Here is a 15,629-nt window from a genome sequence, read left to right on the forward strand (position 1 = left end):
GTGTCAAACATATACTTAAACATGGACATGCTGAATTTTGTGGTCATCATTGACTAATGATTTACTTGCCACTCAGATTCCTTCACTGTTTATTTGCAGGCTTTTGGACGTTCCTAGGAAAATGCCACCGAAGAATAAGGGAAAGGCAAAAAAAGGGAAGAAGAAAGCAACTGAAGGTAATGAGTGAAGCAAATGATAACTTCTTTTTTCCCTTTCACACACATTCCAAAGCACAGCAGAGATATGAATTCAGTTCGTATTGGTTATAGTTTTAAGATAATCTTTGCTTTTTTTCCAATTCATACTGTTTTCTAACATGTTCTCACTGATAATGTGTTTTAAATCCAAACAGATTTGCTATACCACAATGATATCCACTGACCTAACTAAGTGTATAAAATACTTCACGGGCATGTTAGGATAGTTGTGGGAAAGATGTTCCCCTGGCCGAGGACCCTGTAACCAGAGGTCACAATCTCAACTTAAGAAGTAGTTTATTTAGGATTGGAAAGAGAAAAAAATGCCTTTACTCAGAGGGTGGTCTTTAGAATTGTCTACCCTAGAGGACTGTGGAACCTCAGTCTTTTATTGCATATTGCATTTTATTGCATTCTGCAGGTGCTGGAGGTCTTGAGAAATGCATACAAAATGCTCAGCTGGTCAGGCAGCATTATGGAGGGGAGTAAATAGTTAATGTTTTAGGTTAAGACACTTCATCAACACTCAGAGTGGTTGATATTTTTGGATATTAAATGACTCTAAAGCTATTGGGATGAGGATAGTACAGATTAGCCATGTTATTGCTCCTATTTTTTTTCATCTCTATGCTGCCTCTGTACTCACCCAAAGTGTTTATGTTGTTCTGCTGCTACTGCCCATGGACCTGACGGTGGAACTGACCATAGCAGGATCGGAGGCTAACCATGAGCTTAACACAGGGAAGAAAAGAATTGAAAAAAAAAATTACTGAAGTTAATAAGTTCAAGTTTGTTGTCATTCAACCATACCGGCAAACGAATCCTTGTTCCTTTGGACTAAGATGCACAACACAATACATATATCTCACACACACAACACTGCACGTTCAGTGATAGACTAAGGCAACTGTGCTGCTCCAAAGAGCCCTGTATGAGGTAATTCTTACCCTCAGCCATGAGGCTCTATAATGAATCAACCTATAACCAGGGAAGTGATGACCCCCCTCCTGTGAGATTTATTAACCTCTGTTTACCACATCCTGCCATTGTGGACACTCTGTGCAATACTGTACAATACTAGCATCACTTCTTATCTGGATGGTGTGAATGTGCACCCATTACTGTATGATATAATGGTAATTCTTGCACTACCATCTTCTCAGTGTGAACTTAGAAATTTTGTAAATCTTGTCATCTTTGACTTGTAAATCTGTACATTTAAAAAAAAAATATTTCCTCTAATATTTGTGCACTTGTAATGTTACTGTGACACTGTAACTTCCTTTGGGATCAATAAAGTATCTATCTATCTAAAGTAATATTATCACTAGTAAATTAACAAATAAGATGCATTCGTGACAGAAGTTAAAAAGTAAACAGTATAACACTACTGGCAACACACACAAAATGCTGGTGGAACGCAGCAGGCCAGGCAGCATCTATAGGGAGAAGCACTGTCGACACTTCAGGCCGAGACCCTTCGTCAGGACTAACTGAAAGGAAAGATAGTAAGAGATTTGAAAGTAGTGGGGGGAGGGGGAAATGCAAAATGATAGGAGAAGACTGGAGGGGGTGGGATGAAGCTAAGAGCTGGAAAGGTGATTGGCAAAAGTGATATAGAGCTGGAGAAGGGAAAGGATCATGGGACGGGAGGCCTAGGGAGAAAGAAAGGGGGAGGGGAGCACCAGAGGGAGATGGAGAACAGGCAGAGTGATGGGCAGAGAAAGAAAAAAGAGGGAGGGGGAAAAAAAACTAAATATATCAGGGATGGGGTAAGAAGGGGAGGAGGGGCATTAACAGAAGTTAAAGAAGTCAATGTTCATGCCATCAGGTTGGAGGCTACCCAGCCGGTATATAAGGTGTTGTTCCTCCAACCTGAGTTTGGCTTCATCTTGACAGTAGAGGAGGCCATGGATAGACATATCAGAATGGGAATGGGACGTGGAATTAAAATGTGTGGCCACTGGGAGATCCTGCTTTCTCTGGCGGACCGAGCGTAGGTGTTCAGCGAAACGGTCTCCCAGTCTGCGTCGGGTCTCACCAATATATAAAAGGCCACACCGGGAGCACCGGACGCAGTATACCACACCAGCCGACTCACAGGTGAAGTGTCGCCTCACCTGGAAGGACTGTCTGGGGCCCTGAATGGTGGTGAGGGAGGAAGTGTAAGGGCAGGTGTAGCACTTGTTCCGCTTGCAAAGATAAGTGCCAGGATGGAGATCGTTTCTCTGCTACTGGTGTTTCATGTGTGCTGAGTCCTGGGTGGTGACAGGGAGTTCAGTATTCTTATGGCCTGGGGGAGAAGCTGTTTCCAAATTTTATTTCTTAAACAACAGTGAAATCAATTTTATTTCTTAAACAATGTGCGAGATTCATTTACCACTAACCCTGGCTGACACATACTTTTAAACACAGCAGGAATTGATCAGTGATGTGAAGTAAAGCTATTTGCTTTGCTGCAGGTAAATGATTAATTTGAGCCTTCTTTTCTATAATTCAACATGGGTTGAGACGAGTGCATTCCTCTGCCCACCACTCCTCCTTCCGCCCTATTAGATGCAGTATCAATAGCTGGCTGAGACCCATGGAATCTATAGTCTGTGAAACCAGGGTAGGAGGAGGGGGAATACAGTGAACAGTGGGTGTTTAACATAAGTTGGAGTTGCAGTAATAGCACTGAACTGGGCATGTGAGTGAAAAATAGAAAATCATAAACACAAGAGATTCTGCAGGACTCCTGATGAAGGGTCTCAGACTGAAAAATCACCTGTTTATCCCTCCAATGATGCTGCCTCACTTGCTGATTTCCTCCAACACGTGTGTGTGTGTTGGTCGAAACAGAAAATGGACGGTTTAATGGTACATTAACTTTTCAAGTCATACTTTTTTTTTTGCCCGCAGATGCCGCCTTGCCTCACTAATCCAATATTTTCAGGGGTTTTTTCAGATATCCACCGTTTACAGAATTTTGCATTGGATTACAGTCAGATTCTGTCAATGGGTAGCTTGAGAATCTGAATTTAGTTTTTAGTTGTAATTTGTCAATTAAATGTTAGAAAGATAAATGTAAAAACCCCTCACTCATTAATGGATCTCCTCAAAAAAGCAAAGATACAAGCAGTAAAAGTAGAACTTGCTGCCATGTGGAACAGTTTAAGAAAAAAACATTGCAACATTTAAAAGGAGATTTGAAGCACATGTTAGATAAAGGTATAGGGACATTTTGGGGAAAGGGTAATTAGGTTGGGAGCCTTGCAATTGTATAAACAGCTGCTTTGACCAGTGTGGGTTGCTTCAGTTCTGCAAACACTGTAATTCTGTTCCTCAGGAAATAGCTGTGCTCTGTAATCTGATCCTGGGACAGGCAAAAGAATACCTCAGACTGAGTTAATTTGAAAATAAGGACAATTTTATCAAGTAAATCTATTAATGCTCTTCTTTGTCTCGCTGCCTCCTTGTTTGGCAAATCTCTTCCAATTCCTGGACTCTGTCCCATCCCAACCCCCAACTATTCCTCATGTCAAAGGAGACAACATTGAAGAGAAATACAAACAAACTGTACATCAAGTGGAATCACTGAAAAACCAGTTAGGTAAGAGAGAATAATACAGTATTTAAAATGAAGTTATCCTAAATGTATTAATTGTTGGAGAGATGGAGTAGAAATAAGGAGCTGAAATTGCATAGTGCCTGTCAGTGGTGCCACTAATACTCGACATTACCACCAGCCTGTCAGTTTTGCAAAGTCCCGGTTAAAAGCAGATACAAAACTCCAATAATCCAACATGTTTGTGTGTTTGGTGATGCTGGGCTGCCGAATTGTCGATTGGATGTTACTCTTCATATTAATGCAAGGAGACACTTTAAAGTCTTTATTAAATTAGGGAATTGTTAAATTAGTTTTTATTGCCAAAGTACAGTGGAAAGCTTTGTTTTGCAATGCCATCCATACAGATCATCACAAAAGCAATAACAGAATCCAGAATATATCACAGTTACAGAGAAAGTGCAGTGCTAGCAGACAATAAGGTGCAAAGCTGTGACAATTATACAGTCAAGAGTCTATCTTATCGTACAAGGGGCCCTTTCAGTGGTCTTACAACAGTGGGATAGAAACTGTTCTTGAGCCTGGCGGTACCTTTAGCCCAATGGGAGAAGAGAGAATGCACAGGGTGGGTGGGGTCTTTGATTATGCCGGTTGCTTTACTGAGGCAGTGAAGTCTAGACAGAGTCCATGGAGGGGAAGCTGGTTTCCATAATGTAGTGAATTATGTCCATAATTCCCAGTAGTTTCTTACAGTCTCAGGCAGAGCAGTTGCCGTATCAAGCTGTGAGTCATACAGATAGGATCCTTTTCACATGAAGTGCATCCAGCTGCAGCTTCTAACAGACCATGTTGAATGCACTCTGAGGGAGTGAGTGACAGGACATACAGGGAGGTAGGACACGGGTAACTGGGTGACTGTCAGGAGAGGGGAGGGGATAGGCAGCCAGTGCAGAATGCTCCTGTGGCCATTCCCCTCAATAACACTGGTGGATACTGTTGGGGGGTGGGGGTGGGAATGACCTAGCAGAGGAAAACCACAGCAGACAGATCTCTGGCAACTGAGTCTGGCTCTGTGGCTCAGAACAGAAGGTGGGGGAGGGAGAAGAAGAGGCAAGCTGTGGTGATAGGGGATTCATTGGTTAGGAGAACAGACAGATGGCTCTGGGGACGAGAATGAGATTCCTGGATGGTATGTTGCCTCCCGTGTGCCAGGGTCAGGGACATCTCGGATCCAGTCCATAGCATTATTAAGTGGGAGGGTGAGCAGCTAGAGGTTGTTATCCATGTTGGCACCAATCACATGGATAGGATGGCTGTTGAGGTACTGCAAAGTGAGTTCAGAGAGTTAGGTGGTAAGTTAAAGGACAGGATTTCCAGGGTTGTGACCTGAGGATTGCTACCCATGCCATGTCCTAGTGAGGCCAGAAATAGGAAGACTGTACAGTTTAACACGTGGCTAAGGAGTTGGTGTAGGAGGGAGGGCATAAGATTTTTTGGATCATTGGGCTCTCTTCCAGGGAAGGTGGAGCCTGTACAGAAGGGACGGTTTGCACCTGACCTGAGGGGGACTAATACCCTAGTGGGAAGGTTTGCTCATGCTGCAGGGGATGAGGTTTAAACTAGAGTTGCAGAGGGATAGAAACCAGAGCACTAGAGGAGCTAGTGGAGAGGTTCTGGGGAAAGATGCTGTTTAGCCTACATACAAAGTCAGGAATTGACATGTTGAGCATGGTGGGATAATGTCCTGCCCTGGTGTATATTTCAACGCAAGGAGTATTGTAGGAAAGGCAGATGAGCTCAGGGCATGGATCGACATGTGGAATTATGACATTGTAGCCATCAGTGAGACTTGGTTGCAAAAGGGGCAGGACTGCCAGTTCAGTGTTCCAGGGTTCTGTTGTTTTAGACATGACAGAGCGGGAGGGATTAAAGGGGGAGGGGTGGTGTTACGAGTCAGAGAAAATGTCACGGCAGTGCTCAGACAGGACGGACCAGAGAGCTTGACTAGTGAGGAGGCTATATGGGTGGAACTGAGGAATAAGAAAGGGATGACAACATCAATCGGATTATACTGTAGACCCCCTATTAGTCAACGTGATTTAGAGGAGCAAATTTGTAGAGAGATCGCAGACTATTGCAAGAAACATAAGGTTGTTATAGTAGGTGATTTTAACTTTCCACATATTGACTGGGACTCCCATGCTGTAAAAGGGCTAGATGGGATAGAGTTTGTCAAATGTGTTCAGGAAAGTTTCTTTCATCAGTACATAGAGGTCCCAACTAGAGGGAGTGTGATACTAGATCTCCTATTGGAGAATGAGACAGGGTAGGTGACATAAGTTTGTGTAGGGAAGCACTTTGCATCTAGTACCATAGACCATAAGACATAGGAGCAGAATTAGGCCATGTGGCCCGTCGAGTCTGTTCTACTATTCAATCTTGGCTGATCCTTTTTTCCCCTCCTTAACCCCAATCTCGTGCCTTGTCCCCATAACCTTTCACACCCTGACTAATCAAGAACCTATCAACCCCCGTTTTAAATACACCCAACATCCTAGCCTCCACAGCTGCCTGTGGTAACAAATTCCACAAATTCACACCCTCTGGCTAAAGAAATTTCTCTGCATTTGTTTTAAATAGACGTCCCTCTATCCTGAGGCTGTGCCCTCTTGTCCTAGACTCACCTATCATGGGAAACATCCTTTCCATATATACTCTGTCTAGGCCTTTCAACATTCAAAAGGTTTCAATGAGATCCCCTTTTATTCTTCTAAATTCCAGTGAGTACAGACCCAGAGCCACCAAACGTTCCTCATATGACAACCCTCTCATTCCTGGAATCATCCTTGTGAACCTCCTCTGAACCCTCTCCAATGCCAGCACATCTTTTCTTAGATGAGGAGCCCAAAACTGTTCACAATACTCAAGGTGAGGCCTCACCAGTGCCTCATAAAGCCTCAGCATCGCATCCCTGCTCTTGTATTCTAGACCTCTTGAAATGAATTAGCCTTTCTCACTACTGACTCTACTGCAAGTTAACCTTTAGGTTGTTCTGCACAAAGTCTCCCAAGTTCCTTTGCAACTCAGATTTTCAGATTTTCTCCCCATTTAGAAAATAGTCTACACATTTATTTCTACTACCAAAGTGCATGACCATGCATTTTCCAACATTGTATTTCATTTGCCACTTCCTTGCCCATTCTCCTAATCTGTCTAAGTCCTTCTGCAGGCTACCTGTTTCCTCAACATTACCTGTCCCTCCAACAATCTTTGTATCATCTGAAAACTTGGCAACAAAGCCATCTATTCCATCATCTAAATCATTGATATACAGCATAAAAAGTGGTTCCAACCCTGTGAAACACCACTACTCACTGGCAGCCAACCAGAAAAGGATCCTTTTATTCCCACTCGCTAACTCCTACCAATCAGCCAATGCTCTAACCATATTAGTAACTTTTCTGTAATTCCATGGGCTCTTAACTTGGTAAGCAGCCTCATGTGTGGCATCTCATCAAAGGCCTTCTGAAAGTCCAATATACAATATCCACTGCATCCCCTTTATCTATCCTACGTGTAATCTCCTCAAAGAATTCCAACAGGTTCATCAAGCAAGATTTTCCTTTAAGGAAACCATACAGTTAGTTTCAAGTTAATTATGGAAAAGAACAGGTCTGGTGTTTGGGTTGAGATTCTAAAATGGAGTAAGGCCAATTTTGTTGGTATCAGAAAGGACCCAGCAAGTGTAGATTAGGATTGGTTGTTTTCTGGCAAAGGTGTGCTTGGCAAGTAGGAGGCCTTCAAAAGTGAAATTTTGAGAATACAGAGTTTGTATGTTCCTATCAGGATAAAAGTCAAGGGTAACAGGTTTAGGGAACCTTGGTTTTTGAGAGATGTTGAGGCCTTGGTAAGAAGAAGAAGCAGGTATAGGCAGGTAGGAACAAATGAGGTACTTGAGTGTAAAGAATGCAAGAGAACACTTCAGAACAACAAAAAGAGGGCTTGAGGTTTCTCTAGCAGATAAAGTGAAGGAGAATCTCAAGGGATTCTACAGGTATGTTGAGAGCAAAAGGTTTGCAAGGGACAAAATTGGTCCTCTGGAAGATCAGAATGGTAATCTATGCGTGGAGCCAAAAGAGATGGGGAGAGTGCTTAAGTGGATTTCTTGCTTCTGTATTTACTCAGGCAATGGACACGGAGTCTATGGGAGTGAGGCAAAAAAGCAGTGAGGTCATGGATCCTACACAGATTACAGAGGAGAAGGTGCTTGCTGTCTTGAGGCAAATTAGGGTGGATAAATCTCCAGGGCCTAACAAGGTGTTCCCTCAGACCCTGTAGGAGGCTAGTAGAGAAATTGCAGGGGCCCTAGCAAGGATAGCTAATGTTGTTCTGTTGTTTAAGAGAGGCTCTAAAAATAAGCCGGCAAATAAAAGGCCTGTGAGCCTGACATCAGTCGTGGGGAAGTTATTGGAAGATATTCTATGGGACTTAGATATATAAGTATTTGGATAGACAGGGACTGATTAGGGATAGTCAACATGGCTTTGTGCAAGGTAAGTCGTGTCTAACCAAACTTATAGAGTTTTTTAAAGCAGTTACCATGAAAGTTGATGAAGACAGGGCAGTGGATGTTGTGTACATCAACTTTAGCAAGGCCTTTGACAAGGTCCCGCATGGGAGGTTTGCCAAGAATATTCAGTCGCTTGGCATTCAAGCAGTAAATTGGATTTGACATTGGCTTTGTGGAAGAAGTCATAGAGTGATAGTAGATGGTTGCCTCTCTGACTGGAGGCCTATGACTAGTGGAGTGCCGCAGGGATTGGTGCTGGATCCATTGGTGTTTGTCACCTATATCAAATAACTGGATGATAATGTAGTAAACTGAATCAGCAAATTTGTAGATGACACCAAGGTTGGGGGCTGGTGCATGTGGACAGCAAGGAAGGCTATCAAAGCTTGCAGTGGGATCTGGACCAACTGGAAAAATGGGCTTAAAAATGGCAGATGGAATTTAATGCAGACAAATCTGAGGTGTTGCACTTTGATGTGGACCAACCAGGACAGGGCTTAGACAGTGAGCGGTAGGGCACCGAGGAGTACAGTAGAACAGAGAAATCTGGGAATACAGATCCATAATTCTTTGAAAGTGGGTTCACAGTAGATACGGTCATAAAGAGAGCTTTTGGCATATAGGCCTTCATAAATCAATGTATTGAGCACAGGAGTCGAGATGTTATGTTGAAGTTATATAGCATGTAGGTGAGGCCTAATTTGGAGTTGTGTGTGCTGTCTAGTCACCCACCTACAGGAAAGATATCAATAAAATTGAAAGAGTACAGAGAACATTTTCAAGAATGTTGCCAGGACTTGAAGACCTGAGTGATAGGGAAAGGTTGAATATTCCCTAGAGCATAGGAGAATGGGGGGGGGGGGGCATACAAAATTATGAGGTGTAAAGATAGAGTAAATGCAAGCAAGCTTTTTCCACTGAGGTTGAGTGAGATTAGAACTAGATTTCATGGGTTAAGGGTGAAAAGTGAAATATTTAAGGGAAACATGAGGGGGGATGTCTTCACTCAGAGGGTAATGAGAGTGTGGAACGAGCTGCCAGCAGAAGTGTGGATTCAGGATTCATTTCAACATTTAAGAGAAAATTGGATAAGTATGTGGATGGGAGGGGTATGGTCTAGTTGCAGATCAATGGGACTAGACAGATTTATAGCTCAGCACAGATCAGATGGGCTGAAGGGCCTGTTTCTATGCTATAGTGTTCTATGACTCTATGAAATCAAATGGTACATTGGTCTTCATTGCGTACAAGAGTAACAATGTCTTATTGAAATTAAAAAGGACAATGATTTGAGTACACCTGGAATATTGCGTAACAGGTATGATCTCCCTACCTAAGGAAGGATGTACGTGAGGTAGAAGGAGGGTAATGAAGATTCATCAGATTGATTACAGGGGAGAGTGTTTATCTTTTGGGGGGAAGGTTAAGCTGAATGAGTCTATACAGTTTAGAGTTTATTAGAATAACATGGAATCTCACTCAAACATAAACATTTCCTATGGGGCTTGACAGGACAGATGCAGGGAAATGTTTCCTTTGGCTGGAATGCCTAGAACAAGGGTTCACAGCCTCAGAATAAAGTTGGCCATAGTGTTAAGATGGGAAGAGATTCCTTCAGCCAAAGCGTAGTGAACCTTTGAAAATCACTATGGAAGCTCAGTCACTGCATACATTTAAGTGATTGATAAACTGTTGTATGTTAATGAATCAAATAACATGGAGTTAGTAAAGAAAAGTGCAGTTGAGGTAATAGATAGGCCACAATCTTATTAAAAGGCAGAATGTAAATCATGAAGCCAAATGGCTAATTTTCTTATTCAGTTTTGAGATGTCAGCATTGCTGGAAAGGCCAGCATTTATTGCCCATCCCTAAATGAGCCTCCTTCGGAATCTGTTGCAGATCTTCTGCTGAAACTGTTTCCACACTGCCATTGGGAAGGGAGTTCCAGTATGTAGACCTAGATTTATCGATTTATAAAATAAATCGATCCCCAGTCGGGATCAATAAAGTATGTCTGTCAAAATATGTTTCCGAGCCAGGGGAACCTGCAGGTGCTCCCAGATGCATACCATTTCTAGGAAGTAGAGGTCAAGGATTTGGGGAAGGAGAAGTAACTACAGTGGATTTTGTAGATGGTACATACTACAGCCAATTTGCACAGGTTGGGAGGGAAGTATCTGACCGCCACAGTTTTGATGTGTCTTATGACGACAATGATTTCTTATCTTCTAAACCGCAGTTCTGCGGAGGGACATTGCAAGACAGGCCTTGCTGGTCAAGGAGGAATGGAAGGCGAAGCTGCAGGTTCTCAAGAATGACTTGAAAGAAGAGCAGGCCATTAAGAAATCGATTCATTCAGGTAAAGAAACAATGTATGCGAGATAGAATTCATGCTTAGAGTTGGGGAATGTGTCTCTGATGTGGTATTGAATTGAATCTGAAGAGAAACATGAGCATTGCCAGAATGTGACTCAAGTCTGCACCGAATTAGCAGATTTGTGCTGGCCAGTGTAAAAGGCAACACAGCCTCAGAAACCTGAAACAGAGAGGAGGTTCCTTCATCTCTACCCCCTTCTGTCATCCAGAATCGGAATCAGCCACAAAGACTGACTAGCAATCCAACTATGCAAAGGGAAAATAGCTACTTGGATGAGATAGACTTGAGAGATAGTTCAAGCACAAGAAATTCAGATGATTATTTAATTATAATTAATTTTATACAGTCAGCAAGCAAATGGAATTCACTACTCTCCTTTAGGAAACAAAAAATTTTTTTTGAGGTGTACAAGATTTTGACAGGTTAAAATAAGGTTGTTGAAGATAGCTGTCCCCATTACACATCAAGGGGTACAGATTTAAGTGCTTCCGTAGGAGATTCATGGAAGATATGAGGAAGAACTTCTCTCATGCAAGAAAGTAATCTGGAAATTGCTGCCTATGAGGATGATGGAAATGAAGATGATCAGTGATTACAAAAGGAAATTGATTAGGTGCCTAAAGTATTTGCAGAGCAGTGGGCAAATGTGGAGAATGGAACTGACTGTTTTGCTTGGCAAGAGCTATCATGGACTTGGTAGGCTTTCTATGTGAAAATTACTTTGACTCTAAATCAGTATAATGGAACAAATAGACCTAAACTGGTATGACCTGATAGCCATCACAGTGATGTGATTGCAAAGGGAGTAAGGCTGGATACTGAATTCCATGGAGCATGACAATGTGGAAGAATGGTTTAGATTAGGGAAAAAAGGTAAAATATCTCTGAGAAAGGATTAACACAATTGAGATAAAATGACCTTGGCTTGGAAAATCAAGATGTAAAATCAGTTTGGCAGTACTGAGAAATTACAAAGAAAATAGGTCATTGGTATGAGTAGTTTATAGTCCTCTGGGAGAGCTATATTGTAGGACTCCAGAAATAACTATACAGAAAGGAGAGAAAGAGAAAACTAAGGAGGAGGATGGGTGAAAACAAGGTTTGAGTTCATGAGACCCTCTCTCACTGCTTCCTTTCTGTGATCTCTTCTGCTCTCTGACTCTTTGACCATGTGCTTACCCAGATTCGCTCATCTATCACCGTCCAGCTTGTACTCCTTCCTCTTCCCCACCTTCTTACTCTAGCTTCTTCCCCCTTCCTTTCTGCTCCTGAAGAAGGGTCTCGGCCTGAAACATTCACTGTTTATTCATTTCCATGGATGCTGCCTGACCTGCTGAGTTCCTCTAGTGCTTTGTTTGAATTACTATGAACCAGTTAGTTTGACATCAGTAGTGAGGAAAATGCTGGATTTTATTATTAAAGAAGTGGTAACAGGACAGTTTATAAGTATTAATGGGTCTGAGTAGAAGCAACATGGATTCATGAAAGGAAAGTCATGTTAAACAACTCTGTTAGCGTTATTTTAGGTTGTAACAAACGAGTTCATGTGTAGTATTTGGACTTTTAGGCCTTCAATAAGATCACATAAGATTAAAAAAAAGGTCAGAGCACCAGTGATTGCAGATGAGATATAATGGTGTGGATTGAAGATTGAGTAACGGACAGGAAAAACTTAGAATCAGAATAAATTGAACATTTTTTTTTGGAGTTGGTTGTCTTTAACCTATGAGGATATGCATGGATTGATACAGAGGTTCCTGTTGTTCACAACATGTGTCAATGAATTGGATGAGGAGATATGTCCATATTTGCTGGACAGGAGGATGGGTGAGAACAGGGTCTGAGTTCAGTGAAACCCTTTTTCACTTCTTCTCCTCTGTGATCTCTTTGGCTCTCTGACTCTTTGACCATGTGTTCCCCCAGACTTGCTCACCTATCAGTTTCTAGTTTGATACCATCAGGTGTCATGGAACACTGTGAAGAGGATGTGGAAAAATTTCAGCATGATATAGGCAGACTAAATGAATAGATATGTACATGTCAGATGGAATACAATGTGAACTAATATGAGGTCACCTACTTTGGCAGAAATGGAGAGGTGGAGTATCTTTTAAACAATAAGGAACTGAAACATACACAAGGGACCAGAAGTCCTTGTACACAAATCACTGGAAGCTAATAGGCAGGTACAGCAGGTAATTGGGAAAGCAAGCAATATGTTGGCATTTACTGCAAGATGCGTTGTATACAAGAGGAATGATGGCTCTCTTAAAAGACTCTATTAAGACCTTAAAAGACCCGCCTTCACCACCGTCGCCAGCAGCCCATTCCACACATTCACCACTCTCTGCACAAAAAAACTTACCCCTGATATCTCCTCTGTACCTACTTCTAAGCACCTTAAAACCGTGCCCTCTCATGCTAGCCATTTCAGCCCTGGGAAAAAGCCTCTGACTATCCACATGATCAATGCCTCTCATCATCTTATACACCTCTATCAGGCCACCTCTCATCCTCCATTGCTGCAAGAAAAAAAGGCCGAGTTCACTCAACCTATTCTCATAAGGCATGCTCCCCAATCCAGGCAACATCCTTGTAAATCTCCTCTGCACCCTTTCTATGGCTTCCACATCCTTCCTGTACTGAGGCGACCAGAACTAAGCACAGTACTCCAAATGGGGTCTGACCAGGGTCCTATATAGCCGCAACATTACCTCTTGGCTCTTAAACTCAATCCCATGATTGATGAAGACCAATGCATCGTATGCTTTCTTAACCACAGAGTCAACCTGCACAGCAGCTTTGAGTGTCCTATGGACTCAGACCCAAAGATTCCTCTGATCCTCCACACTGTCAAGAATCTTACCATTAATACTATACTCTGTCATCATATTTGACCTACCAAAATGAACCACCTCACACTTATCTGGGTTGAACTCCATCTGCCACTTCTCAGCCCATTTTTTGCATCCTATCAATGTCCCACTGTAACCTCTGACAGCCCACCACACTGTCCACAACACCTCCAACCTTTGTGTCATCAGCAAATTTATGAACTGATCCCTCCACTTCTTCAACCAGGTCATTTATAAAAATCACCAAGAGTAGGTCCCAGAACAGATCCCTGAGGCACACCACTGGTGACCGACCTCCATGCAGAATATGACCCGTCTACAACCACTCTTTGACTTCTATGGGCAAGCCAGTTCTGGATCCACAAAGCAATTTTCCCTTGGATCCCATGCCTCCTTACTTTCTCAATAAGCCTTGCATGGGGTACCTTGTCAAATGCCTTGCTGAAATCCATATACACTACATCTACTGCTCTACCATCATCAATGCGTTTAGTCACATCCTTCAAAAATTCAATCAGGCTCGTAAGGCATGACCTGCCTTTGACAAAGCCATGCTGACTATTCCTAATCATATTATGCCCCTCCAAATGTTCATAAATCCTGCCTCTCAGGATCTTCTCCATCAGCTTACCAACCACTGAAGTAAGACTCACTGGTCTATAATTTCCTGGGCTATCTCTACTTCCTTTCTTGAATAATGGAACAACATCCGCAACATTCCAATCCTCCAGAACCTCTCCCATCCCAATTGATGTTGCAAAGATCATCGCCAGAGGCTCAGCAATCTCCTCCCTCGCCTACCACAGTAGCCTGGGGTACATCTCATCCGGTCTTGACGACTTATCCAACTTGATGCTTTCCAAAAGCTCCAGCACATCTTCTTTCTTAATATCTACATGCTCAAGCTTTTCAGTCCGCTGCAAGTCAGCACTACAATCACCAAGATCCTTTTCTGTAGTGAATACTGAAGCAAAGTATTAATTAAGTATCTCTGCTATCTCCTCCAGTTCCATACACACTTTTCCACTGTCACACTTGATTGGTCCTATTCTGTTAGGCCTCATCCTCTTGCTCTTCACATACTTGTAGAATGCCTTGTGGTTTTCCTAAATCCTGTCCGCCAAAGCCTTCTCATGGCCCCCTCTGGCTATCCTAATTTCTTTCTTGAGCTCCTTCCTGCTAGCCTTATAATCTTCTAGCTCTCTATCATTACCTAGCTTTTTGAACCTTTCGTAAGCTTTTCTTCTCTTCTTGACTAGACTTACAACAGCCTTTGTACACCACGGTTCCTGTACCCTACCATCCTTTTTCTGTCTCATTGGAACGTACCTATGCAAAACTCCACGCAAATATCCCCTGAACACTTGCCACATTACTTTCGTACATTTCCCTGAGAACATCTGTTTCCAATTTATGCTTCCAAGTTCCTGCCTGATTGCCTCATATTTCCCCTTACTCCAGTTAAACGCTTTCTTAACTTGTCTGTTCCTGTCCCTCTCCAATGCTATGGTAAATGAACTAGAGTTGTGATCACTATCTCCAAAATGCTCTCCCACTGAGAGATCTGACACCTGACCAGGTTCATTTCCCAATACCAGATCAAGTACAGCCTCTCCTCTTGTAGGCTTATCTACATAAGCCTATAAGAGGAGAGGCTCCATAAGCCGACGTAAGAGGTAGCAATTTTTCACAGATGGAGTATCTAGAACAATACATCACAGTCTCAGAATAAGGGCCGCCCATTGAAGACCAAGGGGAAGAAATTTCATCATCCAGAGGATGGCAAACCTTTGGAATTCCTCACCAAGACACCTCAGTTTTTTAGCTATTAAGAGATATGAGATTAGTGCAGGAAAGTGGAAGTGATGTATCAGTTTAACAATGATCATATTGAATGACAGAACAAGCACAAGGGGAAGAATAGCATACTCCTGATTCTATTTCTGTTTTAGCTGCTTGATGGGTTTAGATTTTGGTTGATCATTCTGCAAGTTGTAGATTTAAACCAGGAGTATACAGTCTCTGCAAAACGGAGAACTCAAAGTTCAACTGGAGGTGAAAGAGATAGCCCCCCTCCTGCCC

General features: G+C 42.5%; 1 protein-coding gene across 4 annotated transcripts in view; it reads left to right on the top strand.

Annotated features, from left to right (window-relative positions):
* The window catches only part of drc12 (dynein regulatory complex subunit 12 homolog), a 29,012-nt gene that overhangs the window by 6,580 nt on the left and 6,803 nt on the right, over positions 1 to 15,629 (top strand). For all 4 annotated transcript variants that reach the window (XM_073029873.1, XM_073029875.1, XM_073029874.1 and 1 more), the window contains exons 2-4: positions 100 to 176; positions 3,724 to 3,789; positions 10,555 to 10,674. In XM_073029873.1, the coding sequence (XP_072885974.1) occupies positions 100 to 176; positions 3,724 to 3,789; positions 10,555 to 10,674 (263 nt within the window). The remainder of the gene's footprint in view (positions 1 to 99; positions 177 to 3,723; positions 3,790 to 10,554; positions 10,675 to 15,629) is intronic.

This window comes from Hemitrygon akajei, chromosome 26, assembly GCF_048418815.1.
Source record: "Hemitrygon akajei chromosome 26, sHemAka1.3, whole genome shotgun sequence".
In the NCBI taxonomy this organism is placed as follows: domain Eukaryota; kingdom Metazoa; phylum Chordata; class Chondrichthyes; order Myliobatiformes; family Dasyatidae; genus Hemitrygon; species Hemitrygon akajei.